The following is a 27,906-nucleotide window of genomic DNA, read 5'->3' as shown; positions in this document are numbered from 1 at the left end:
AGATCTCCTTAAACCATGGTATACAGGAGTAGTTTTAGCGGTATCACACTATGACCTTATCTTCCTTCTCTACTTGTTTTGTAATTTTTGTTACTCTTTTACTAGTTTTTTTTAGACATGAATAGTGAATAAATTGTGGTTTTAACAAAATTTACTTCGAAACAATTAACAATTTAGTATATAGTCTTTTGTGGAACAAAAGGTAGTTATCTTAATATACAATTTAAGCAATTATAATCCGCAGTCGCTATAGTTATACTTATAACAATAATGCTTATTCGTTCAGTGTTTTCCAGTTTTTCACGAACACAGCTGGGTGATAAAAATAGATTAAAAATTATAACTTTCATCAATTATCATGTTTCCACAACCGATTTAAAAATATAAAATAAAAAATGTATTTTTTTATATCTTCGTTTTCGACATATAATATTATGGGATAATTATTCTGATAATTGCTTTATGGCTTTATCACTATATTGTTATGGCTCTAGAATGGTTATCTACAGATATTGGTTGATAACCGTGAACAATAGCAATAATTGCTGATTGTGATAATATATATTTTGAATACAAATTGTTTTTTACATTTTGTAATTTTGGACTATTTACTAACTGTTAAATCTAATTTAAAATAAAGGTAAGACAATAAAATTATAAAAAAATACATAAATTAAACTTTAGAAAATCTTCTTCATTATTTACTGTTCCTCAGAAGTTTTTGTTAAATTACTAAAAAAAATACATTAAAATTATTATTATTATTATTATTATGTAGTACGCACAATTTTTTTATCATTTAGCTTGTATTCTATTTGTTTAAATAATTTATTATAAATTAATTAATATATTTATTTAAATTAATCTTTAAAAAAATATATAAATCATAGGCAGTTCTTAAAAAGTTTCTTTGAAAAAGGAATCGGTTCAAATTCATGTTCCTTTTGTTGAAAAGGAACTAAATCCTTTACAGTTCCTGTCTTGAAGAAAGGAACTAGTTCTTTTCCTTGTTCCTTTTTAGTCTGAAGTGAAATTAAATTAAAAAACAGGTTTATTTTTATCCTATAATTGTTTAATTTAAACTGTACTTCTGTACATATTACTATTACTATACAGTATACGACTACATTAATCATTATATTATATACAGTATTACAGTGTATTTAAATATAGATTTTATTTTGCTTTAACATAATTAAGGTTTCAAACATGTTATCAGCTAAAGAAAATCTTTTTATAAACATAATATTTCCACCAGTATTGAATAAACGTTCAACTGAATAACTAATGCACTTGATGGTAATCCTGTATTATAATATAAAAAAGTATTTTAAAACTTTAGGAACATTTAAAATCATTTTTATATCTGTATTATTAGAATGTTGAAAATCATTAAATTATTCATCAGACTCTTCACTGAAGAATTACTCAAAATATCTCCAAAAAAATCTTTTTCCCTTTTAATTCAAAAAATGATTTATTACTTTTATTTAAAATTCAATTGACAAAGAAAGGAATAAAAAAAATTGTTCATGTCCTTCTAAAAAGTGAATGAAATTCCGATACGTTCCTAAAAATGGAACGAATTCCTTTAAACGCATTTCCTTCCAAACACTGAATTATAGGTCCCTTCGAATATCTCTTCTCTAGGAGTACATGTATCCAAATCTATTTTATCATTTAAATTATTTTTAAAAAATTGTTACTCTTGAGTATTTTTAAATTGTTTTTGTTCTTTTTTCAAAGTATATTTATGATAACTTAACATAATGCAATTTGTAATGATCTTACTAAATAATACTGTTTAATTTCTATTTAGATATGGCTAAGTGGCAGTTGGAAGTGTTTCGCATGGGTATTTATATGGCATTTCCTGTTATCTTATTCCATTACTTCAACTTACCAGAAAATTATGAAGATAAAGTAATAAAATTCAAGAGAGAGATGTTTCCGCCAGAAAGACCAGAACCTCAACAAAAAATTTCTGACCTCAAGAGGATATTCCAAGAACGAAGAGAAGCAGAATTAAAAAGAGTTTTTGAAGAATAAATGAGATTATCATTAAACATATTATAAATTATTGTATTTTGTATATATTGTAATAAAATAGTTTTGTTAAAAAAATTATAATTAGACAATAGTTTTGTTAAAAAAATTATAATTAGACAATTCTAGATTGATATAAAAATTTAACTAGCAATCATTTATTTACATATCTAAATTAAAAAAATTTGGTTTCCAAGACACTTCAACTTTTGTACATATTGATCGAGTTGAAAGCGCTCGCAATGTTCAATCATTGGTTTTAGATCAATGCTATCTATGACCGGACAACTGAAAACCAATTTGGCACAATGTATAACTTCATAAGAATCTTTAGCTAAAAAAAAAATTATAAAACATAAAAATTGTGGTTTTACTTTAATTATTATTAGTGATGCTACAAACCCTGATATTTATAGGTTATATGAGCTTACAATTTTTTATTTGAACCCGTCAAAAAAATATCAAACTACCAAATTATTCAAAATTTTATCAAACTTTAAAAAATTACAGGGGAAATTTTGAAATTTTTTGAATTTTTTTATTAGTGTACATCTCTAGGTCGGATAATTTATCATTTGTTTCTGATATATATATATGTTTTTTTTTTTGGGTGGGGTAAACCTTCCGCGTGTATACCCCTGGCTTAGATCAGTTCTAAAATAAGCTTAACAGTGTTCAAAAATCCTAATGCTTAATGAAATAGCATAATAATAATACAAATAGTTATTTTCTCTATAAACCGAATTCAAATTATAATTTCATAAGTTTGATTCTCATTAGTTCTTTTCAGTTGCGAAATAGAAGTCTGTGGCATCACTCTTCATTACTATTTAATTGATTAATTGGATGATTCATACCATTGTTGAATGAAGACTTTAGAAAAACACTCCAGGCTTTTTCTACAATGTCAAATGTCAATTTATGCCATTTATCCATCAAATGAACAAGTACTTTTTCCAGTTCAATAATCATTGTAAAATTAATTAATCTAGTAAGTAATAAATCCCAAATACTGGGATTCATGGCATCCGAATATAAAATACATAAATGTGAAGCTAATTTAGTAGAACTCGACGATCTTCTTGCCATCAACGATTGGACTAGTTTGGATTTATCACATCCACGGTATCTTACTGGTGAAAAATTGATTCCAAGAGTTTCCAATTCAGTAATAATTGATAATTCAACCAAATTATTTCTAATATTCAAATAAGTAAAGTTATTTCATTGTTAAATTTCACTATCGTAATTATCAAGATAAATATTCTTACTTCATCATTTCTTTCGAACGACAAGTAATTTCTTCAATATTTTCAGTTGTTACCAAGCACAAACATTGCAATGCTCTTAGCCGTACACTTGTAGGGCACATAGAATCACTGTCGTCTTCGTTATAAGCTTGGCATATAAGGAAATTATGTAAATTGTAAGCTGGTGTATCATTTTCCAATAGATAGCATGCTCTAAAAGTAATTACATAATTAACAACGCTCAGTGCTTGGCTGTATTTAACAAAAGTTAGACTAATTTAAATAATAATTATCACCTTAATACACCTTCGCTGATTGTTGAATTTTCTTGAGTAACATAAAATGAACTAGTTGTTGACATAACACTTTTATCAGGAGAATCCATTGATCCCAATGATGAGGGTTGTAACCACTCTTTTAGAAGATCTACTTTGAGCGCCAAATCTCCTTTACCATGAACTTCCACGATTGCATCAACTGCACCATTAATGTCTAAAAATTATAAGTATAATTTATAATTTGAAACAAACACCTTAATATAGCCTTATAACTTACCAGGAAACACTTTAATTTCTCCTGTATGTCTTTTAAGTATTATTGGATCATTATATAATTCTCTAATTAATTCATTAGGTTGCAATGCTAATTGTAAATAATTTGTTTTGCCAAAACCATACATGTGTAATATATGTTTAGTTGTAATTAACACATATTTTGTAACAACCTTTATAAAAAAAAATATCAGTTTTTGTTTAATTGAAATATATTATTATACATACTTTAGTAATACCAGACTTGGCATTTTCTGAATTTTCTAATTTAACCCATTCTTGGGCTTGTAAATGACTAATTTTAGCTGCTGCCAACTGATCCGCACCTAAAAAAATGATATTATATTTTTATTACAGCAGTTTTTATAATTTGTTTAAAATTAGTCATTACTTATTGACATTAAAAAATATAAGTAATACCTAAGGGTAAACTATTGACAACAAAGTAAAGCGAGGCAGCAACTATTTCTAAATTCTTTACATTGCTCAACACTTCTTGAATATCTTTAAGCAATGATTCCAAGCGCATGTGTAAATACCATTCAACATTTTTATCCTTAGTAGCTACCTCATTAACCTAAAATATTATTACACACTTGGTTAGTCTGTAATCTATACATAATTGTGTATTAAACAATTCATACCATATTCTTTACAGTAAAAATACATAATGTGTCCTTGTCCATTCCAATTGCTTCAATTATTGAAAACCATTTATTATATGTTAAAAAAGTTAATTCTGGTTTTATAATTTTCCAAGCCAGAATTTCACGATGTCCAATTTTTTTTTTTTTGTTTGAGAGTGGAACATAGGGTAAACGGTATTTAGAAATAGGAGGTAATGATTGTGATTCCTGGAACATGGCATACCATATTTCTTGTTCGTGTTCTTCAGGTAAACTTACTCGTTTGTATTGCATTAAAAATATCAAAATTTCTTTTTGAACAGGAAATTTTAAAATTGCATTTACATCATATCTTTCAATTAAACCCATTATTACTAAAAATACTTCATAATAATAAATATTCACCTAAACACGAAAAAAATAATAAAAATACATTCAAAACATTTAGTTTTAAACTGAGTTAAGTAAAAAACAATATTGCTGCCTTACTTGTTCCCAAACATTATTCCAAAGAAAATCTAAAATATCAGTTTTATCTGTAATAACACAGAAAATATCTTCACATTTTTTTAATAAAGCATCTTTGTCCTCAATTATTTTAGCTATCCAATCTAAAGACGACATGCAAAATAATTAGCATTTTATTTTACTGATTAAATATTTTAAAAAGTTTAGTGTAAACTATTCACCAAATGTCTTCTCTTCATTTTCCCTAGGAGTGTATGGTTCCCATTGAATTAAACAACTTTCTAAAAATAATTTTGCAGTTTGTTGTAAATCAAAATGTGTATCAGCACAGTAGTCTACTAAAACATTTAATGTTATGGTAGGAGATCTTATCATTTTCTGTAATAAATGTCGTTGATCTAATTCTGAACTGTAAAATGCATCTAAAATTAAAAAAAAATTATAAATAAATACAAATATTCAGAATCTAACTCATTATAATTTATTAAAAATATTTATATACCTTTAAATGCAAATCCATACTTCATCAATTTTTTACCCCAAATACATTTATTTTTTGTTGATTTAAGAATTTCATACAAATCGCCAGCAGTTTCAATATTTAATTGTAAGTAAACTAATCCTAAATCTGTAATATTTGTTAATTTTTGATAGTTCATCCCTACACTGTAGATTAAACAATAATACATAATTAAAAATATATAATCATTAAAACCCCATAACTTTATAACACTGTATCTTATACTTATTCAAAGCATCTTCAAGCCAATTGAAAGCATCATGTGGTCTGAGAGTATTTAAAAGACCTAACCCTAGATCCATATCCAAGTTTCGAGCATAAGTAACACTTTTTAATATTTGTCTGACATTACTTTTTATCAAATTATTTCCTTTTTTAATTAACTCTGGTTCCTGAAATGTATTGAAAATATACAAATATACAACAGTATGATAAATAATTATTAATTATAATCAATGTTTTTGTAATTTATTATTAATTAAGTACTTACTAATGTTTGTTGATTTTGATGAACAGCACGATATAAGCACATTATTTGTGTCACAGTTATGTGAAGACCAATAAGATTCTGACCTTGGAAATATTCTAACGAAGACATTATTATATCTGGTGATGGCTAAAAGGATTTGATTAATTAAATATTTTATTTCACATTATTTTAAAAACTTAATTGTAGCACTTACAATGCTATCATAGACATCTTTAATATCTATTTTCTTGTAGCAGTGTAATGAAGATTTTGGATTATAAAAATCTAAAAGAATAATAATTATTATTATTTGTAATTTTGGTACTAAATAACTAATTGAAAATTACTTAAAAATAAACTATAAAGTTTAAATTGTTCAAAAAATTCTATGTGTATAGAGTTTTTGTCAATTATTCCGTTCCTCCAAGAATATGCTAACCCAAGTTCTATATTATCGCTATTAACCACATCTCCACATGTTAAATAAAATGGTTCAACCCACTGACTTAATTCAACAGCTCTGGTTAACAAACCTAAAATAGAAAATATTAAATTGATTTCTTAATCTAACTGGTATATAAATTTAAAAAAAAACAAAATTACTTGATTGACTATTAACAGTAACTAATTGTGTAATTCGTCGAATCAATGTCCAAAGTGGTACTTTAAACGCAGCTTGAGACACTGGGTCATAAGTTGACACTAAAAGTTCTCCAAGTTCTAATAATTTAGTTGCAAGCTGAGAGCCAACATTTCCAAAGGTGTTTATAAATTGACCAAATATACATATGTTTTCGTTATTTCTTTGTAAAGCAGACTCCTTAACAAATTGTACTATAACATTTTCAAACGACTGGAATAATAAATTAGATAACCTTGATAATCTAGCTTGTATAATAGAAGTCTTCATATTGTTGAAACATTCATCTAATTAAGTCATTAGAAAATAATAAATTATTAAAATTAATTTATGCAAAAAATGTCATGATTTAAAATGTAAAAATTACCTTGTACGACTGAGTTGACACATTTTTTCATTAGCTTTTCTTCATTAGTGTATTCGGATAAATCACATTCAATTTTAAACTCATACTGTAATAAAATCACAATAATAAGTAAATCGTAAATTACAATATTTTCAATAGTTAAACAGACAAACCTTTAAATAATAAATATTTATTAAACAATTAGCACTATGCTGACACTCTTTACGAATACCTATGCATTGACTTTTAGCCAAAAATTTTAGTACAATAAAATACTTTGATGCTTCTTCGACGAAAATTGAATGTTTTCTCAAACTGTTATATGTAATCCAAATTGTAGTGCATATCCTCTGTATCATTGAACTAGGAATTATCTGAGGATCTGTTATTGATTCTATTGCTTTGTCTGTTAGGCTATAAATATAAAAATTGCATTGAATTGTAATGAATTAAAAAAAAATATATATATTTTTATTACAATTATTATTATTATTTCTATGGCCATCAAAGAGAAAAAAAGAACCTGAACCATTCCAAACCTTACAGTAAAACTCTTTCTCATAAACTGTCAAAAATCAAAACCATGCCAAAGCTAAAAAAATAATCGTAAACCAAAGAGTATCCATATTGCATGCAGATACATCAGTACATGCATCTGTCTTGTAGCTACTGGAATTCAGTTGACATAGGAAGTAATAAGTTATGAATACAATTATGAGAAGTTATGAGCTTAAATTACAAATACCTATAATTCCCACCTACCAACATGTCGAACAACTATCAACCAATTTTGGTTTTATTCTTATAATTTATATTATGTTATCTTTATTGTTAGTTGTCAAAACGCTAATGAATTCAAAACGAAACATTTTACAGGCTATACTTATTGCTAGATCTTGATCACACTCTATGGCAATGCCGATAACGGTACAATCGACAATTTATAATTATACTGTTTCACAATTACCACAAGCCGGCCACACACATACGCACACATTACATAACACACAAATTTTATAATACAATATTTTACACTCCCGGCCTCAACATAATAACATCATGGTAATATTCTCAGTGTTGTACACTAAGTTTCAGAATAACTCCCAGCCATGTACAAAATAATCGAATTATCGCAATAGCTAATAGCTCTTGAGTTGGAGGTCAAAATAATTGCTAAAATATTTTGATATTTTTAAGGCCAACCAAATGTACAGTTAAATTTAAATATGTTAATATAATATACAATTATATAATAATTTTGTGTGTATTAGGCTAATAACCTAAGTTATTAATACATACTATAAGAATGAATAAATAACAATAACAATTAATTTACACACCCAGATTCAATCAAATATTGAATATAAATCTCATATGCTTCTCGTTGAACAGTGACAGACTGTGTACTAATCAATTTAACTATATCTTCTAGTACAGTTGAGCGATTTTGGGAACAAATATTTTGAACTGCAATAATAATCTGAAATTGGAAATGAATTATAATTAAATTTTGAAAAAAATTGATCACATATTCAAATACTTACTATACTTGGTGTTATATTTATAAATGAAAAATTATAACTCTTTAATATCAATTTACTAGTAAGTAAACTCTTCACTTCAATTATATCTTTAATAGCTGCAGTATTTAAATCAGTCTGAAGTGTTTCATCACAAAGTTTTACCATAAGTTCGGACCAAGGTATACTAGCTGCTTTCAAAATGCTTAAGGCTGAATCAGATTTGGTCTGTAAACATAATTTGAAATTATTTTTATTCTTTATTTTTTATTTTAAGAATATTACCTCTTTGTTAGATATGAAATTAAGTATCAAAGTTGCTTTGTCTTCCCATGACCACCAACAATCAACTTGACTAACAATATTCTAAAATATAAATTAAAAATGATTGGAGACTGTAGTTCAATAGGTTTGATTTTAACATAGAAGGTAATTTAAAAAAAAAAATTATTTTTACTTTGATATAAGAAGATAAAATTTCATCAGAATTTAAGAATCTTTGTAGTGTAAATGTTGACCAAAATGTTGTAATAAAATTAGAGAATGTATTCATTTGAATTTGATCTAAAATTAAGAATGACAACTCTGAATAATTTTTGTCTTCGTGAGATAGTTCATAATCATCCAAAGTAATCTTAACGCCAAAATTATCATTCAACTCCTTTAATTCAGCTAAGTATTTTATCAGTAAGATTAATTTAATTTGAGGTTTGGCTGGTCTTGAAATACTGAGACATAAAGGAGATGAAACAATTTGATTTATAATATTTAGAAAATAACGACAAATTTCTAAGCTAGGATTGATCCAATCTAAATGTAAATACAACTCATTCCATCTAAAAAATATGTAAAATCAAATGTAAAAATTAAATTCAAAATATAACTAAAATAGTTATAAGTATATTATACATACCTAACTTTACTTTCTATATAAGAAACCATAGAAGCAACTGTTTCATCATAATACATAAAAAGAGTTGTAGAAGCAAAACTCTTAACCCATAATTTTAAATCATAAATATCTACAGAAAACGGTGTGCATGAAAAATATTCATTTATAAATTCATCATTAATGCAATATTTAATTTCTGTAATATGGCGACTCCAAACTGTTAATGCATCACTTAACTGATTCTACAAAAACAAAAAACAAAAAAATTAATCAATTACTTTTTAAAACTTGATTTATCATTATTTATTGGTATACCCAACAAGTAAAAGTTATAAATCTCTAAAATTACAGTAAATATAATATTATAAAATATTTACTTAACTTAAATATAATTCATGAGTTAATTATTACTATATAACCTTAAGTGCCTCCAATGGGCTTCTTATTGCATACCACTCAAAGCCATATCACCTCCATCATATACGCTTATTGTATAATAATACCTACAGATTGTGTGTTTTAATAATAAATGATAAAAAAAAAATATTACTACATAGAAGGCACTAAAATATTTTTAACTTTAAAAAAGGGGACAAGAAGGTACCACACGATGTACTATAGTTGTCGAGCATGTCATTGTAATGAATGTTCTTCTATTTGAATTTAATGATAAATCATTACATTTGAAAAACAATTCTGAGTAGAGACGTTGATTCATTATAGCATACAAGTATAAATAATCAAATTCAATAATTAAAAAGTAAATTATAGAAATCAAAAATATTTCATAAATAACATAATTGTCCATTAAACATTTTTTCTGATAGAAGAAAAAAAACTTATTAGGAATCTACTATAAAAATTTTTAATGTTAGCTATGAAAAGAAAAAATTTTAACTTTAAATGCTAAAAAAATAGTTGTGCCTAGGTATCTTAAATATTTTTGAACTTCCATTAATTTTTCAAGCTGTTTATACTCAGCGAAAAAGTTTTTATCCACAATAATTTGAAAAATTTACAAAATTTGAAAAGTTTCTCAAGGCTTTAAAATAGCTCAAAAATAATAAATATTTGGTGAAAACAGTTATTAGGTTTTTAGTTACACAAAAAAAAAATAAAATTAATTTTATCAAAAATTGACTTAGCTTAAAAATTACTTTTTTTTTTACTTTTTCATGTTTTTCAAGTCACTTTCAAACATTACAGGGAAGTTTCAATTTTGACCTCTCAAAAGTACCAACTTTATACATAAACTAAAAAGATTTACTTTTCTATCAGAAAAGATGCTGATTTTGAGAATCGGTGAATTTTTACTATCCCAAATGTTGATAAAACAGAAAAAAAATAATTTAAATATTTACTTTTTGTATAAGGTCCAAACAAATGTCATTGACATTTTGTTTACAAAAAGAAAGCCATAGTTCCGTATTTTCAATCGACCAATCAGATACGTCATGTAAAAGGCAAAAAGTATCCAATTTATGAAGTGTGCTTTGCAGTTGATCAAGTAAAAATGTTAACTTATTTTCTAATCCTTCTGATGAGGACTTTACTCTTAATAATGCATACCTTAAAAGTTTTCTACATAAGGTAAAACTAGGTACAATTATGTTCAGAGCACAGTTGCCAACAAATGTGTGATCCTAGACAAAACAATTACCTTTAAATTAGTTATGATATTATTTTGAATATGTATGATTCGAAAATTTACTTTAATTTTATTTAAGTAATCCATCATTTCATCAAATGTTTCTTGGATGCCTTTGGTTCCAGGCTGCCATACATCTAATTTTCTCATAAGTCCTTTTACTTGTTCTTTATATACTGTTTCTGGATCAAGATTAAAAGCAGCTGCAAAATTTCGAGCTTCATCATATTTACCTCGTCTTAACATTCTTGCCAAGCGTAAGTCGGGTTGACCTTCAGATATAAGTTTTACATGCAATGTGTTTATATCTTCGTCTCCGTGTGCTTCCAAATACAATATGCCATCAGATGTACTTGGATAGTCAATAAGATATGTTAATGATGATGTTGGAAGCTTGAATGTTACACAAAAATCTATTATAAACAAACATATATTTTAGTTTTAAATTAACATACTAGTTATGGGTAATAACTTATTATTATAGATGCTAAAGGGTGTTTAAAAGGTAGGATTTTAGCGGACTAATTCTTCTTGAAATTATCATTTATTACTTTAAAAAAATATATAGTTTAGGCTAGACATACATAATTGGATTCAACATAATTTTTTTAAATGAATAATTATAAAAGATACATCATAACTAAAAAGTACCATTAATAATATTATGACGATTTTGATCCTGAGCTTTTTTCTTAATTGTGATGTAAAAATCTGATGTCATTAACTGTTTCAGAAAACAATAATATTATCAAGGAATCACATCTATTGTCATACTTAATAACTATGGGTGAATTTATTAAACTACCCTATGTCCTACAAATGTGCATGAAAAATGTTTGTATTGAAATCAAAATATTTAATATTAGAATTTTAGAACAATTGAGTTTGTGCCTTGTTACCAAAGGATAACAAAACAAAAATATGAGTTTATTAAACCTACAATCTACATGTTGTCTAACTTTTAAAAAATGTCCTAAACTAATATTATATTTTTTATGCAATAAATAAAGCTTTGTTTTAACAAATTTTCAACAATTATTTTTTCATATTTTTAAATTGCTTATTTTGCTTATTTTTTCCAACTCTTTTTTTAAATCTAATTAAAGTAACTTTTTTTCTGTTTTATAAATTCGGGCTAGATATAATATACTGAACAATATGCACATACAGATACTTTACTACTTAATTGTTATTGTACATTGAACTTGTGTTTATAAACATATATATGGGTGCATGTTAGATCAATACTTATTACTTTGAAATTCAAGACATATTATACCATTAAGGAATATTTGAACATGGATACATTAATAAAAGATGTATATGATGTTTTAACTAATAAAACTGAAAATGAATTATCTTCACAAGATAAACTTGTTAAATATCAGAATACATATAGATTGGAATCGAAAAATCCATTCAATGAAAATAAAGCTTTGGCTGTTATCAAAAATGAAATAATGAAACATTTGAACAATGAAACTAGATATGACCCAGATGAAGCAACAAGAATCTCTGCAACCATGTCTCATAGTATTAGAGATGAAATTTATGACTTGGATTTTGAAAGGTAAAATGATTTAGTTTTTAAAAAATATGTATAACCTCTATATAGATATATAGAAATCAAAGTATTGGCCTTGGCTTAGCCCCCCTCCCTAAAAAAATTAATTATTCAATTGTTTTCTAAAATATTAATAAGCTTATTAAATTTCAGTCGTATTTCTTATTTTATTTTGAAAGCGTTGTAAAAATCAAAACAAAAAATGAATGAATAATGGGAATCTTTATTTTTTAGGCAAACCCAATATTTGAAAAAAATTGACTTCATTTTTTTGGTGTATCTCAAAAACTTATGATCGTAAACGCTTGAAATTTTCAAAAAAAATAAATACATATTATTATTCCATCTAATTTTTTTATAAGTGTTTAAAGTTTAAAATTTTTAAGATATTTAATATTCAGCGAGATTTAATTATTAAATGAAACCCATGTATACTAGGATAACACGACGTCTCTGCTCAGAATCGTTTTTTTATGCAATAGTTTATCATTGAATTCAATACAACACATCTATTAAAATGACATACTCGACAACTACTGTTCAATATTGCGGTACCCACTTGTCAGAGCTTCCGAGTTACTTTTTATGTAATATCGGGTTTTGACCCCACAACATTTTAGCCAGAATTGCGCTACTATGTATGGCGTTAATTTAAAAATAATATTACAAGTAATAAGCTAAGACAGATATTTATTAGTTTTACAGCAATGATTTTTTAATAGTATTTCAACTAAATTGACCTCTCAAATGAAAATCTAGTCTTTTTGAATCTTTGGTCAGGTCATTTTTTCAAGCATAATATTGTTGTATTATTGTTACTATGGTACCAAAAAATAAAATGTGTTTATTCAATAAAAATAGCTAATTTATTTATTGAATAAACTATAAATAGTAGGAGATCACTGAACTCTATTACCTTACTGGACACCCTTTCTCTGAAGAAAAATCCATCAGAATCAAATAACATGTAACAAGCACAAAGACATGTTTTTGTGTGAAAAATTTGAATGAATTTAAAAACAGTGTGAAATACAGCAAATAAATTGTATACCTAATCTAAGTAGTTACAATAACAACAAAAATTATTTAAGTTTTTGTTTCAGGTATAAAATTGTTTGTATAGTTGAAATTGGAGAGAAAAAATGTCAAGGAATAATGTCTATAGCTAGATTTCTTCGTGACTTCAGTAAAGATAAATATGTTTATAGCAATTTTGAAAATCATCATTTGTTTGCAACTATTATGGTTGGAGCATTTTATTATGAATAAATTAAATATGATTTTTTTACACATGATATGTAATATAAAACCAAAACTGTTCACACTTTCATTATGTTTTAAGAAAAAACACTTAAGTTCCTAAAAATTATTAGTCAATATAAAATTACCAGGCATTGAAACTAGCATTAATGAAGGCTGTATTTCGTCAGTTAATAGAAGAATACTTGTAGTACCCATTTCTTCCATCACAGTAAAATCACAAATCGGCACCTTATTCCATTCTTTAACTGGTAAAAATGTAAATGCACATACCAATAACATAGTTTTTGAATCAGTTAGGCAGATGATGAAACTGTAATAATATATTTTAACAATATTAATAAATTGACAAGCTTAAAAAAACAGAACCATATAAAATTATATTGTTAATAAATACTGCAAAGAAACTAATTCATAATACTAATTTTTGTTGACTAAATACAATATTAAGACTTTTTAATTTTTTAATTAATTTATGTATAAGCCATGCTTTATACATTTTCAAAAATCAAACTTTATCAATGGAGATTTGAAAAGGAATTATAAATTAAAAAAGGATTATATTTAACAAATAGTCAAATGGTTTTACTTACCTTTTATCTTGAGTTAAAACAAGTTTTTTAATTTTACAGTTGTCTGGGAATAAAAATTCCTTAGACCTCATGTTTTCTCCTTCATATAGACAAATACTGTCGCCAGCTATTAAAATATTATCATACATTCCACACACTGTTTTTACCTATTTGAGTTAAACAAATTGAGTTATTAAATGCGCATAAAATATTTATTACCTCAACTTACATCTTCATGGATATCAAATGTATTCAAAGTTATAAGATTTTCTATGGTTTTAAAATCATTATCAAGAACAGATTTTTCTATTAATTCCGTGACATTGCCACAAATAAATCTTAAAATAATTAAAATTTATAATTTATTTAATATGATTATAAAGGAAATTTAAAAAAGTAAAAACTTAAAAATGTTTCTTCAATCTATTTATTGCATACTTATTTATAAATCCAGATGACGTGATAACTGTAATATAGAAATGGTTCTCTTTATGAGAGAAGAAGAGTCCAACAGGTGATTCCATTTCCGAGGGCAAGCAACGAGGATTTTGTGATACTTTCCTGTAATTAAAATGACATAGTAAAATATATTATAATCATTAATAAGAATTTTAATTTCTGAAAGATTGTAAATTATACATACAATTTTTTTTATACCTATACAAATAAGAACTTTTTTTTGTTTATAATATTATATTTTAGTTATATTTTATTTAATGTAACACCTACTAAGTATTTACCATCAATACATGTATAGAGACATGAAATAAATTCTAATAAACTTTTACCATATTTAGTAAGTAAACAAATTATGCAACTTGATTGACAAAATTTTTATTTTTCCTTTTTTCATTACTTGTATCTTTTTCAATTGTAGATAAATACAATTGATCATTAATATCTATTAATCCTGTTATCGGTAATCATGAAACTGTTTGGTTTGAAAAAATAAAAAATGTTGAGTTTGAATAAGACTCAGTTCAATTTGAATTCAAACAGCTTAAGGCTTAAAATGTATTTAGTTTTAAGAAAATTGAAGTTTTCTTATCCATAGATATTACATATTATACATTTAAATCTAAACAATTTTTTTTTTAATGGTAACTTCTAATCTTATTGTTATACATAAATAATTTTTACAAAAAAAAATATTATTTTACTTTAGTTATGTAAATTTATTAGTTTGTTTATTATTAATTTTTATACTTGGATATAAATATTAATATAATAATATGTACTTGATAAATAGAATCCTTGGGTTTGTAAATGAACAACAGTATATAGTCCAATCATATAATAACACTATTAAGTAATATCCATCATCTGATATTTTAGCATCCACTATTTGATCAGGAAATCCAAATGTCTGATTGATTTCTGTAATACTAGTATTAAATGAGGTGTATGATTGGCCTCCTGAAATGTACATTAAATCTGGTGTGCACATAGCACTGATTCTAAGGTCTTCTTTGGATACACATTTTACATCACATGTTCTTTTTATCGTGGCCAAAGTGGTTGTTTCAAATATTCTGCTGTCGCCAATAGCTACAGCACGAGTACCAAAATTTATAGTCTCGTCAGCTGAACTATAACCAATTGTTATACCGTTCCACATTATGAAATCTTATTATAAGATCTAATAGAACATAAACAGTTTTTAATTTAAAAATTAATATCTTTTAAATAAATGTAATGGGTACTTACATGTAATAAAAAAATCATACAAACATTTTTTTGAATTAGTCTGTCGACAATATGCTTTAGGTTTCAATCTACATTCAGTATTGTGTATAGTTTGTAGTTTGTACCTTAGGTATCCTATATTTTAAAAGTCTACTTTTAGTATACTATTATGTCAAATGATAAATAATTATAGATATATCTAATAATAAAAATTATATCATCTTAAATTGGGATACACAATACCATTTAAACCATAAAATAAGACATACATATTACTATATAATATGCTAAATACCTACTTGTTTGCAATACTTGAATGCTGTATGTGTAAGTTGTCAATGGTTATAGAATCTATGTAGTGGAGGTATATGATACCTGATGTACCTGATGTACCTGATGAAATATTTTAATTTCATAACTATCATCTACAGACTACAGTCGACATTATTTATCTCTGAAGAATGGAATTTTGGCGCTAAAATTTATCACAATATCACGTATCAACAAAGAATATCATGAGAGAAAAGACGAATGGATCATCGCAGGAAAAATTCCAAAAGAATCCAACATGGCGACGTTACTCTTATCACTATGGTAATAGATAATTTATTGGTTATCATCACTGTGTCATCACAAACTAAGGTTATCATAAAATAATTAAAATAATAAAATAAATCTTAGGTTAATTACAAATAAAAATTACACAATAATTCAATAATAATTTATAATACAAAATACACGTTTTTCAGACTCTTTGTCCATGTCAAAAAATTCACCTTAAAAATACGAATGATCATTAGATGAATGAACATTTAATACTTCACCATTTGAATTATTCAATGAATCCCTAATTAAATTGCTTTCAAGTGAAGAAAGAGGTAGATTAATGTTTGGTTTTTTTCTATTATTTGAATAAAATCTGGTTTGCTTTTCTATGTGTTTTATATTTGTAGTTTTAGTAGGTACATTATCACTTGATTTGTTCGTTTCTTTTGAAATTATAGTAAGTATTTTATCACAATGCTTTAAAATGTTTTGTTGGCTTTCAATACTTAATGTTGCTCTGCTGTGCATGCCTAACATTGCTTCCATTTTTTTATTTATTTCCTTGTATAAATCTGTAATATTTGTCTCTGTATTATTTGAAATTTCTCTTTTCAGTTTACCATTTTCATCTGTATTATATGTATTTACATTAGATGATGGTTGAACTACTATAACATCTACTTTGGCGATCGCATGGATATGCTTACAGATATTCAAGTATATAATATTGTCCATACACGAACATTTAAATATGTGAACACAAATTTTACAATATTCACAACATAAAACACAGCCATTGCAAGGTAAATTAATTTTTTCAATAATATATTTTGTTTTAGGATCAGTTTGTGAATTAACCATCCATGTGCAGCTATTAACTTTTAAAATCATATCCGACTTAATATAAGCACTTTTATTATGACTGGTGATAATTTGTAATATCTTGGATGACCTTTTTTGTTTTGAAATCTTAATGATCCTTTCAAAACATTTATCTCGCACTAACAACATTACTGCATTAATGGCTAAATCGAGTCTTCTGCATTGCTTTCCTTCTAGATAGCAATATTTAATATTTTTATGAAGAGCTTCCAAATACATATTCGTGTTGATACCAACATGTCTGCGATTGAAAAATGCCCATTTTTCAACTCTTGAAGAATAATTGCTCGCAAAATATTGACCAAAATCTGCAGTATCTGTATCATTTTTTAAATCTTCAATGACCTTTGTTATTTCTATATAAAATTTGTTTTTATCAGTTTCATGCATTAAAGATTTTAATGTTTTATAAACCATAGATTTCTTTTCTTGTGAGTGAATTTTGGAAAGGTTTTTACTCCAATTTCTTAATACGTGCCAAGTACATAATAGTTGCTTAGAAACCGGACCCATAATAGATTGCCATGCATTATAAAATGCAGGTTCATCGTCGGACATAAATACATTGGCTTTGATAAGTCCTACTGCACGCTGGATACATTCAAAAAATAATTTATATGTAGATGTATCTGATTTATTTGTAAAACAGAATGCAACAGGGAAGCCATTTCCATAATTGTCTACTACAAGTAAAGTATACAACTGAAAGTTATAACTATTTAAACCGTGTGTTCCATCTACACATATTTTATCACATCCAAATTTTTTTAACATTTCAGCTTGGTATTCAGTCATTAAAATTAAACAAAAATCATCCCGAGTCAAATGTGTTGTGGAATCTTCTCCTTGATGCTTAAAATATAACACTGGATTTGTCTCACTTTTTTCTTTGATTTGCTCTACCCACAGGTAAACACTAACAAAATCATTTTCATGCATCTTTGTAGAATAATTATCAATTTTAAAATCACGTCTAATATTATGTATATCTCGTTTTTCTAATAAATGGATTCTTTTAAAATCAGTTATAGTAGCAGAATTTCGAACGTCATTTAAGACTCGTTGTACTGTTACACCCATACCTAGTTTGCCTAAAAAAAATGTAAACATAAATATTTTTAAACTATGATTATTTACTTTTAGGATAAGCTTTAAATAAAAAGGTATTTATCCTATTACTTTTTAATTTTTAATTTTTAATGTGACTACAAAAGTAAATTAAGCATATTTTTTGCATTTTATTATATGAGTACCTGCTAATTGGTATCTGTCTTCAGTATGTAATCTTTGTTTCCCTATTTCATTATCATGAAATAAATGAGTACTACAAAATTCTATCTGAAATTGGGCTCCATTTTTGTGTACTCTAATATATGATGGACAAACCTTTCCAATTTTAACCGAACCACTACTTTTAGGATTCCTTTGACCCTTAAGTATAAAACGTATCTCATATTTTAATAATATAATTTTACTTTATAGGTTATTTATTTCAAATAGATAAAGTGTTATTACCTTGCTAGCTAATCTTGGATGGTATGACCGATGACAAATATAATACGTGTATTCCACATTATGGTGAGTTTTAGTAGATGTTCTTTGAACATATTGACAGATTTTAGTGTCTTCAATATTGGTTTTCCATTTCTTAAATTCTAAACCAAATAATTGTTTTGACAATTTTAATTTTAATTATTGGTTATTATCTATTTGTAAAATTTTTAATAAATCAAGATACCTTCTATAGTATTGAAACTTAGTGATTCTATATTGATGTCAATGTTGTGATCATTTTTTAAATGCTTGGAAAAACATTTTAATGTTTTATAAGATCTGTTACAATTCTCAACTGAGCATTTAATTTTTAGTTCACTATGTTCCTGTTTAAGATGTTTAATAATACTTTTTTTTGAATTAAATTTTTGATTGCAGTTGTCGCAAGTATAACCATTTTTCTGTATGCGATTAACCTTCCACAAAATACAAGATGATACATTCAGACATATTATTTATAAAATAAATCAAAATAAGAATTTTTAAAATAAAAATTTTGTGTTTAATTATGGCCTAACATTTATAAAACTTGATATTATAATATGTATCTGTGGTAAAAGCTCTGTATGTTTTCTTTTTAAATGTTTATTCAAATTAGATACAGTTGAAAATGTAGTATTACATAGAACACAATCTCTGGAACTCATTTCTCTAATATTGTATTGTAATATTAATCATAAATAATAATAATTATAACTGGGAACTTAGTTGTATTATTATAACACTGGTATTGAAAAACTAGTCTGTGAAATAATCTCTAAATAACTGGTTATTTGTTATTTAATGTGATGGAATAACCCCCCTTATAGTTTTGCTTAATACGCTTCATCTTATAATAATAAATAATACAATTTTGATAAACTTAGTTGTATTATTATTACAATGGTATTGAAAAACTAGTCTGTGAAATAATCTCTAAATAACTGGTTAGTTTGTATTACATTTTTAAACTTTTTTTTTGAACGCTTAAATAAATTTAAATAAATCACGAAATGGAAAAAGGCGGTATACTTCGTAATCAGTGATAAACTGATAACCGTGTGATAAATATGTAGTGATAAATGTGATAAGCGATTTGACGCCATGTTGGATTCTTTTGGGATTTTTCCTGCGAAGATCCATTCTGTTTTCACCACAGACTTAATCTATAGTCACGATTTAAGATAGTACTATCTTAAATCGTGTCTATAGTATAGAAGTCTGTGGTTTTCACCTATTCTGTGATACCACAGTATCAATATCTGTGATAAATATAAAACCTATTCTGTGTTATGGCGGCAAATTGTTTAACACTGATAAATGATAACAGAAATTCGAATTTTTTATTTAATAAAATCTTAGATCGGCCTTAAATAAACTTAATTTAAATAAACTTTAATGACTAATCAGTTTTCCGAAATTAGTCAATATTATCCAATATATTAAATTTATCACATTTATCAAATATCATTGAATAAAATAGTAAATAGGTAAATTCATGATTGAAATAACTAGTTATTTTTATCATGGGTAAATTTAGTTCAGTGTTTAACAAAACATTCCATGCAGGATGAAATATAATATTATGACTGCAGTTTTGTGGAAGAAGTGAAAATTAAATAGTCATTGGTTTTTAAAAGTCAGTATTTTTTTGTCAACTTTCACTGTTTTCTTTTATATTTTGGTACATACTTATGTTAACTATGTTGATGAATTGAAAACAATCAACTTAATAACAAAAGTATTTATGGTATACTTTAAATAGGCATATTAAGTTAATTTTGTTTATACATCACTTTAGATTTTTAAAATCATGTCTCGAAATCATATAACTGTACATCCAGTCGATGGGGATCAAAAAAAAGGTTCAAAGAACATTTTATCTCAAATACCACATTATTATTTGCCAGGCTTAAATACGTATTTGCTGAGTACCATCAAAAACAGCAATGAAGCTATTCAGAATTATTCTGCACCTGATCGTTTCAACCTACCTGTACCATGTATTACATTTTCAGACATAGAATTGAGTAATATTTATTTAATTCAGTTATAAATACAACTACCAGTTGGAGTATAATTTATAACTAGGTATATATAGTTTTTATAATTGCAGGAATTAATGCAGTTTTGGATATGATCAATTTAAAAGTACAATGGAAACATGAAAATGAAAAATTATTAGGATTATGTAAAAAAAAATGTATTATCATTGGTTAATACGTTATTGAAATTAATAATTCTTACAAAAGTGATTCATTTAATTTTTTTCAGTAAGCTTTAATACTTTAAATGGCTTAAAAACATCATTAAATACAAATGAATCAAAAATGTATTCAACAATTCCGTATGTCTTGACTCGTTTTACATCAAATTTGATAGAAAACCCTGATCAATATTTTGATTCTGTAAGTAATAATTTTAAAGTTACCTACACACTGCAGCGGTAGCGATAAAATTATTTTGTCGTGGCGGTGCCAAGGTAAATTGTGTCTGGACTCATTTCACTGCCACCACTACCGATGCAGTGTGTGGGAACCTTAACTCATCTTAACATAGTAAATTATTGTAACAACAAAAATAAGGTATTTTGTTACTTTTCTTTTTTAAACTTATGTAGTAAGGTATACTGAAAACGATGATGAAGTCAAAATTTGGCGGGTTGTCGAAAGCAGTCAGCAGGCATAGGGAGCCACAATAGACTTTAATCACTATGTCTATACCACTAGTCTTTTCGCACCGTAACTGGCTAGGTTACAAGAGGTCGATAAGTTAGCCGGATAAGTACATAAGCTTTTTAAACAATCATTATTTGTTGTAAACGTTTAGCTAGAGTTTCGTGTTAATACATACAAATTTCAAAATAGTAAACTTCATTAGGCCATAACTTCGAAACCAAATCCGACCACCAAATTTTGACTTCACCATCGTTTTTGTTTACCTTACTACTTAAGTTTAAAAAAAAAATAAGCTTCCAGTAAAAAAACAAAGTTCCAAAAATAATTTTACTGTATTTCATGACACTTTTCTTCTAAAATGTTTTTTAATTTTTAATTTCCTATTTATTTAATTTAGGAATATAATTGGTATTTTAGCAATACAATTGAAAAATTTCAAATTAATGGAAAATGGTTGTTAGCTTGTGCCAGAGGAGTAAACCTTGATATTTTAGGTAATTATGTGTGTGTGCAGTTATAACCCATAACAATGTGGGTATGGGTAAGGGCAATATTAATATTTCTTTTTATTTACAGGTATTATTTTTTCTTTGAATGGTTTTTTTACTTAGATTTGTTAATGTTAATATCAAACTTTTATTGTTTTTTCCTTAAGCATTAATTTTACTGTTTTAGATATAATATCAATTGATAATAATACATTTGAAATAATTCAAAGTAAAAAAGACAAATGTCTTAAGGATACAATTTTTGATATAAAATCTTCAAATTTAAAAGGTAATATTTTATCGCTTTTTACTATTTTAATAAGTTTCAATTATCATTGATCTCAACTATTTTAATTAATTTAACTTACGAGTATTTTAAGTGAAATTATTAATTATAAATGTTTGTGTATTCAATTTTACTTCTTTAGAATTAATGATTCGACAAAAGACCAAATTATCTATATTTTGGAATAATTCTGATTCAGAACATTTATTAAATAACAATTCAATTTATGATAATTGTGATATACCATTTGCTGATGCTGATATAATAACCAACAATTTTTGTTCTGCTGATGTGAAACATATTATTAAATTATGGAAAAACGGGTAAATATGTTTTAATAATATTTCCAATTGTAGTAAAACATAAAATAAATAATAATCAATAAAAAAATATTTTAATTATTTTTTCAAGAAATTGTATTCAAAATAAATATTTTGATGTGGTGTATGATCAAACTGATTCATTTATACATTTAAGTTACTTACAAAAAGAATCTAATTTAATTGGCATTATCAATAGACAAAAACTCTACTTAATAGATGCCCGGGTAATGTATAATTTATAGTTTAAAAAAAGTACTGAGCTTAAAAATACATAATATCGGGGCTCAAAAATTGTTTTCAATAAAACTGGTTCAAACCTTGGTTTCTTCATTTTTCAACATTGTAACCGCAACCAAAACCAAAAGCTCTCAACCACGTGTTAAAAACTTTAGTATTTAAAAAACTGACCTGCTCATATTAAGAGGATGTCAGACTATTTGTTTCTCTCTGACCCAAGATCAACAAAGGAAATTTAAATTTAATAGAACCAACCCTGAATTGTTACTTTTAATATTTTAGTGAATTTATTTATTATCAAACTTTGAGCTAAAAACATTACCTGTGTCCTTAAATTGTAATAATTTACACGCTCATAACTTAAATAAAAATATAAAATAACCAACATAGAGACACAGCTACACAGGTAATGTTCTTAGCTTAAAGTTTTTTTATAGATTACTTCATTCCAATATTAAAAATAATGTTGTTTCTTTTAAACTTAATTTTGCTGTGTTGCGTAAACGTCGGAGAAAAAAATAATTAGTGCTCTGACATTCTCTTAGTATTGTTAACTTCCAATTGTATAAATAAATAACAATATTTACAATTCTATAATTACAAGAATATTATGTTTCAATTTTTTTAATTAAAATCCTAGTAGTAAAAACCATAACTGAAACCTAAAAACTTAAAAAAACTGTTCACAAAATCTAAATTAAAACCAGAAAATTTGCAACTGTTTCGAGCCCTGAAGAATGTATGTAATTTTTATTGTTTTTAATATTATTTTCTTTTCAGATTGATATTTCTAAGCCTTGCTCTACTTATGACCCAACTACTATTTTAGAACCATGTGAAGAATTAACAACATTAAAAAGTAGTCATTTAAATAGTCATAGTATTTATGTAGCTTCCAACCATTCGGTTTTGACATTTGACAATCGAATGGGATTCGTAAGCAAATCATATCACATGCTTTCAAATCCTCCATCCCTAATTAACATACATCGTTATGAAAACAAGTAAATATTTAAAACTGAGTACATCTATGTATTATATATTAATTATTTAAATTTAAATTCATTTTTAGTTTTGATTCAAATGAAATGTTGTTTTTGGGAAACCAAACTGGTGAAAGCCTTGTTTATTTACCATATACTTCATATCCAGATAGCTTTTTATCGTGTCAAAGCATTGCATCATCAATTCCAAACCCATTACAATCATTACATAATGTACGACTTAAAGGATATTGCTTAAATCCAAAATTATTAGATAGATTTTCACGGTGTTTAACTGGTACTACTATTTTTGGTGAACATATTAAAGATTTAAAACTATTTAGTATTAATTCTGTTGGAGACTTATTTGTTCAAAAGGTAAATGATAGTACACCAATAGATGTGACTGAATTTAATAAAAAAGTTACAATTAAACCTCAAACTGTTCCAAAGCTAAATTATTCATATAAGTTTAATATGAGTAACCTATGGCAATTAGATACACCAGACAAACATGAAGAAATTAATGTTAAAAAAGATAATTTTTGGAGTTTGTCAAAAGAAAAAATGTCATCGTACGTAGACCACCTCGCTCCAATAATATTATCCCCATGGGATATAGATGACTTATCTGAATGGGAGAATGAAGATGAGAATGTTGATGCCAATGACGATTCTGATTGTGACTATGCGACTAAAGTTAATTTTTGGTTCAATAAAAATGACACATTGTTGAGGTCAACAGAACTTTTAGAGCCAAGCACTGATAATCTGCCAATTAATATTTTATCTCAAGCTTCTACTACAAAAACTGTTCCTCCATCAGAAAATGACGATGATTCCAGTTCAGGTTAACTTTTTGTTTATAAAATGTTTGATTTATTGATGATTAATTTTGTTATTATTTTTGTTACAGGTTATACAATTTCATTAAAATCTGATGACGATTAATAATTTTAAGTGTAGATTTTTTTTAATTGTATATTATGTAACATTTAAACTATACTTGTATATAAATAAGAAAGAATAGCTAATACAATTGGAGAAATAATATAAATATGTGTCATAAAACTATCAATAAGCAGTCAGTGCAAATTAGAAACTGAAAATATTCTAAAATATAGTATCATTTATTTTGAAATGTTTTATAGATTTATAAAATTATGTTTTATTAATTGATTTACAGCGTTTAATTTTTATCATAACCTAAAGATAAATCTCTTTAATATGTAGCTATTCTACTCGGTATTGCCTATGCAAATTTGTTTTATACATATAATTTATATAGGTGCGTATTAATACGTATTTGTAAAAAAAATTATAATATGCCATATTTCTACTAATTATAAATTATAATAGTAATATTATCCAAGTAATTAATATGTAACTCATGGCACATTTAAAGAATCAAAAAAATTCCCTTTTTTCTTGAGCTGATAAAAAATTCATATGTGAGACTGTGAGCTAGCAAACCTAACCTAATCTAACCTTTATGTGATTACCCTTTATGAGGGTTGAAAAAATTAGCTATAAAAGTATAAACACTCAATGTTTCAATGAATATATTAATATAACTATTACCTACCAAAAATGCCATGATCTAGTAGTTTTTCAGTCTATTATCTTGGATTAAATCAACATCCATAGTGGTGGTTATAATTAACTAAAAAAATACATTCTTCCTAAAACTTTAGGGGGGGGGGGGGAAGTACCATTCGATTTCCATCTTAAATTTCAAACCCCTTGTGAGAGCAGAGTTTAAAATGCCAGTTTTGAAAATCTCTTCAAATTTTTTTTCAATTTATCTTTCCATAAAAATCGTGTGCAGACCACCTATACTATTACGGACAGCATTTAATTTTTGTTTGTATATGATAGATTATTTTTTACATTTTTATTATTTTCGGCAATCCAATTAATTTTTCTAATACTTAAATACTTATTAATGTATTATTTTGTTCATATAATCCTTCATCGAGACTAAACCAATCCATTAATAAGGATTGTACCTATACCTAAGAATAATATCCACTTTTTTACACAGTTGAAGGTAATAATGTGAGTAAAAAAACCTACTGGCCGAAAGGGGAACGGTAAGAAATCAAGTGAATATCCAATGTTGTAAAAATTTCAAACGCTCAAAAATTTTATTCGACTTTCCGCTAGACGTTTTTTATAACTTACGAGTTTGTCTACTTTATAAGTTATAAGGAATCTTGTATTAAATTTAAAAAACTTAGATACAAAAAGAAAAATGTTTATGAATTTCTAACTCAAAATAATTTGCAATTTTTCTTGATTTTTACGAATTTCGTTAAAATTCTAAATCAAACGCTCATAATAAGTATTGAGAATATACGTTGAAAAATGTTTAAGGAACCTTGTATCCCAAGTTTTTTGAACGAATAAAATTTTTTTCATCTACATTTAAAAATAATTACACAAATCGAAAAATGCATATGTCTATAATTAGCTTAACATAAAATAAAATGTTTTGAAAATTTTATAAATTATAGTGTATATAAAATGCTCACAAAAACATTCAGTGAAAATTTCATGCATCGATGCATCCACTGTTATTTTTTTTTAAATTAGGTACTACAAAAATCAAAATTAATTTTGTGTAAAAATTCCCGCTTTTCTTTAATTTTTTTTTTGTTTTTCCTGGCGCTTTTACAAACTGCTGGAAATTGTAAATGTTGACCTCCCGAATGCACCAATTAGATTCACTTTGCCACCAAAAAAGATGCTGATGTTGAAATCATTTCAAGTTCAAAGCATTATTTTGCCTATCTACTAATCGTGTAGGTACACACAAAGAATAAATAAAAAATTACAACACACACTATCATGTAAAATCAATGTAAGTACTGTGTTTCGATGACAGACACACATGAAAACACATACATCAGTGTAAAATCATCGGTCCGCTCAAAATCTAAAATATTATAATATTACACAATGTACAAAAAAAAATGTATTCAATTTTAGAGATAAATAATTACAAGAAATAGTTGCCAAACTTAGTTCATTACTTTTGTTTTAACATACAATTATAAAATAAGTATTATAATCTTAATTAATTGATTACTATACATTTTTTTATTCAGTTTCTTTTTCACCATTATATCATAGATGTCGATTATTTTTAGATGGCTTAGGTAATAAATAATAATGGTATTCGAATATTTATAAACACATATTTTTTGTTTTTTTTTTAAATTTCGTATTATCGATTCAAATAATCACTAAAATACCACGTGTATACAATTACACGAGAAACACCCTGTATACTTATCTTTACAGCTCAGGTGCACCATCAATAATAGCAAAACATGCACCTCACGAATTTCATTGCTGTGTCCCAGAATGATCGAAGTCTACACAATATAACCGGGTCTGTCCCAGCACTGGTTTCTGATTCAAAACAAGCCACCGCCACATCGAGTTTGGTTATGCTATTTGGATCTTGTCGAAACACCATACAGGCGGTCTTGATCTTAACTTGAAACGACATCACTGCAATAGTGCAATATTCGCCAGCGATGTGTAAAGGTTCATCAGTGCAGTGGCATTTCCAAATGGGAAAAAGCCACTTAAGGGAGCATCCCCCCACTTACAAAAACAAATTTAGTTGATATAGACATTTATTTTATATATTAATCTAAATTCTAACTTAAGAGGTTCATAAAAAATTATTGTGAATTTAGGCTCATTTTTTTTTTATATATTATTTAGATAGTATTTATTTTAATTGATTAACCTTTAAAGTTTATGTTCCCATCTATTTTGAAAAGAAACCAAAATTAAATTCTTAGATACCATATTTGGTAAAGAAAATATCTATACATACAGGATACCGACTTGATATATCATATATGCGCCTGAAATG

At 26.1% G+C, this 27,906-nt stretch overlaps 5 protein-coding genes across 10 annotated transcripts; 3 read left to right on the top strand and 2 right to left on the bottom strand.

Moving 5' to 3' along the window:
• Window positions 1-22: 22 nt before the first annotated feature.
• LOC111035230 (protein PET100 homolog, mitochondrial) lies at window positions 23-2,296 on the top strand. Of its 2 annotated transcripts, none has more exons than XM_022316764.1 (2): window positions 23-202; window positions 1,820-2,130. In XM_022316764.1, the coding sequence occupies exon 2, from the start codon at window positions 1,822-1,824 to the stop codon at window positions 2,047-2,049; it is 228 nt and encodes a 75-aa protein (XP_022172456.1). In that variant the 5' UTR covers window positions 23-202; window positions 1,820-1,821; the 3' UTR covers window positions 2,050-2,130. The 2 variants fall into 2 exon arrangements, with proteins under 2 accessions (XP_022172456.1, XP_022172457.1); XM_022316765.1 differs by lacking the exon at window positions 23-202 and adding an exon at window positions 471-640 and having other exon boundaries at window positions 1,820-2,296.
• On the bottom strand, window positions 2,080-16,520 carry LOC111035226. The gene is made up of 32 exons (XM_022316755.1): window positions 16,358-16,520; window positions 16,080-16,193; window positions 15,611-16,011; window positions 14,811-14,933; window positions 14,602-14,710; window positions 14,394-14,539; window positions 13,929-14,113; window positions 11,040-11,389; window positions 10,690-10,971; window positions 9,350-9,570; window positions 8,894-9,272; window positions 8,722-8,802; window positions 8,461-8,664; window positions 8,257-8,396; window positions 7,090-7,330; window positions 6,938-7,022; window positions 6,534-6,857; window positions 6,278-6,463; window positions 6,145-6,215; window positions 5,952-6,077; window positions 5,687-5,853; window positions 5,444-5,607; window positions 5,163-5,363; window positions 4,963-5,084; window positions 4,492-4,878; window positions 4,268-4,424; window positions 4,076-4,173; window positions 3,852-4,020; window positions 3,593-3,788; window positions 3,318-3,509; window positions 2,904-3,244; window positions 2,080-2,380 (listed from the first exon to the last, which is right to left on the bottom strand). The coding sequence occupies exons 3-32, from the start codon at window positions 15,988-15,990 to the stop codon at window positions 2,217-2,219; spliced, it is 5,991 nt and encodes a 1,996-aa protein (XP_022172447.1). The 5' UTR covers window positions 15,991-16,011; window positions 16,080-16,193; window positions 16,358-16,520; the 3' UTR covers window positions 2,080-2,216.
• LOC111035229 (tctex1 domain-containing protein 2-like) lies at window positions 12,066-14,936 on the top strand. 2 transcript variants are annotated; one of them, XM_022316763.1, is made up of 2 exons: window positions 12,066-12,546; window positions 14,827-14,936. In XM_022316763.1, exons 1-2 carry the CDS (start codon window positions 12,275-12,277, stop codon window positions 14,828-14,830), a joined length of 276 nt encoding a protein of 91 aa, XP_022172455.1. In that variant the 5' UTR covers window positions 12,066-12,274; the 3' UTR covers window positions 14,831-14,936. The 2 variants fall into 2 exon arrangements, with proteins under 2 accessions (XP_022172455.1, XP_022172454.1); XM_022316762.1 differs by lacking the exon at window positions 14,827-14,936 and adding an exon at window positions 13,644-13,922.
• LOC111035218 lies at window positions 16,503-20,162 on the bottom strand. The gene is made up of 6 exons (XM_022316744.1): window positions 20,052-20,162; window positions 19,225-19,366; window positions 19,002-19,141; window positions 18,740-18,917; window positions 17,611-18,577; window positions 16,503-16,533 (listed from the first exon to the last, which is right to left on the bottom strand). The coding sequence occupies exons 1-6, from the start codon at window positions 20,160-20,162 to the stop codon at window positions 16,503-16,505; spliced, it is 1,569 nt and encodes a 522-aa protein (XP_022172436.1).
• Window positions 18,282-25,155, top strand: LOC111035227. 4 transcript variants are annotated; one of them, XM_022316760.1, is made up of 14 exons: window positions 18,282-18,395; window positions 18,512-18,588; window positions 18,969-19,064; window positions 19,419-20,658; window positions 20,821-21,049; window positions 21,136-21,222; window positions 21,294-21,427; window positions 22,095-22,191; window positions 22,373-22,474; window positions 22,614-22,794; window positions 22,883-23,018; window positions 23,812-24,035; window positions 24,104-24,864; window positions 24,931-25,155. In XM_022316760.1, exons 5-14 carry the CDS (start codon window positions 20,833-20,835, stop codon window positions 24,963-24,965), a joined length of 1,974 nt encoding a protein of 657 aa, XP_022172452.1. In that variant the 5' UTR covers window positions 18,282-18,395; window positions 18,512-18,588; window positions 18,969-19,064; window positions 19,419-20,658; window positions 20,821-20,832; the 3' UTR covers window positions 24,966-25,155. The 4 variants fall into 4 exon arrangements, with proteins under 4 accessions (XP_022172452.1, XP_022172448.1, XP_022172451.1 ...); XM_022316756.1 differs by having other exon boundaries at window positions 21,121-21,222; XM_022316758.1 differs by lacking the exon at window positions 18,512-18,588 and having other exon boundaries at window positions 18,292-18,395; window positions 21,121-21,222.
• The last annotated feature ends 2,751 nt before the right edge of the window (window positions 25,156-27,906 follow it).

This window comes from Myzus persicae, unplaced genomic scaffold, assembly GCF_001856785.1.
Source record: "Myzus persicae strain clone G006 unplaced genomic scaffold, MPER_G0061.0, whole genome shotgun sequence".
Taxonomy (NCBI): Eukaryota; Metazoa; Arthropoda; class Insecta; order Hemiptera; family Aphididae; genus Myzus; species Myzus persicae.
Note: the sequence above shows the minus strand (reverse complement) of the source record. Positions and strands in the feature narration are given on the sequence as shown.

Coding starts and splice junctions, on each gene's coding strand:
- LOC111035226 (XM_022316755.1), bottom strand. CDS start 15,990: ATGTGGAACGGTATAACAATTGGTTATAGTTCAGCTGACGAGACTATA. Junction 14,934..15,610: donor CCAAGGATTCTATTTATCAA/GTACATATTATT, acceptor TTTTAATTACAG/GAAAGTATCACAAAATCCTC. Junction 3,789..3,851: donor AGAAATTAAAGTGTTTCCTG/GTAAGTTATAAG, acceptor TATAATTTTTAG/ACATTAATGGTGCAGTTGAT.
- LOC111035227 (XM_022316756.1), top strand. CDS start 20,833: ATGTCTCGAAATCATATAACTGTACATCCAGTCGATGGGGATCAAAAA. Junction 22,475..22,613: donor AAAATCTTCAAATTTAAAAG/GTAATATTTTAT, acceptor TTACTTCTTTAG/AATTAATGATTCGACAAAAG. Junction 22,795..22,882: donor ATTAAATTATGGAAAAACGG/GTAAATATGTTT, acceptor TATTTTTTCAAG/AAATTGTATTCAAAATAAAT.
- LOC111035230 (XM_022316765.1), top strand. CDS start 1,822: ATGGCTAAGTGGCAGTTGGAAGTGTTTCGCATGGGTATTTATATGGCA.
- LOC111035218 (XM_022316744.1), bottom strand. CDS start 20,162: ATGGATCTTCGCAGGAAAAATCCCAAAAGAATCCAACATGGCGTCAAA. Junction 18,578..18,739: donor AGACAGATACCAATTAGCAG/GTACTCATATAA, acceptor CATTTTTTTTAG/GCAAACTAGGTATGGGTGTA. Junction 16,534..17,610: donor GCCATTAATGCAGTAATGTT/GTTAGTGCGAGA, acceptor GATAAATTTTAG/CGCCAAAATTCCATTCTTCA.
- LOC111035229 (XM_022316762.1), top strand. CDS start 12,275: ATGGATACATTAATAAAAGATGTATATGATGTTTTAACTAATAAAACT. Junction 12,547..13,643: donor TATGACTTGGATTTTGAAAG/GTAAAATGATTT, acceptor TTTTTGTTTCAG/GTATAAAATTGTTTGTATAG.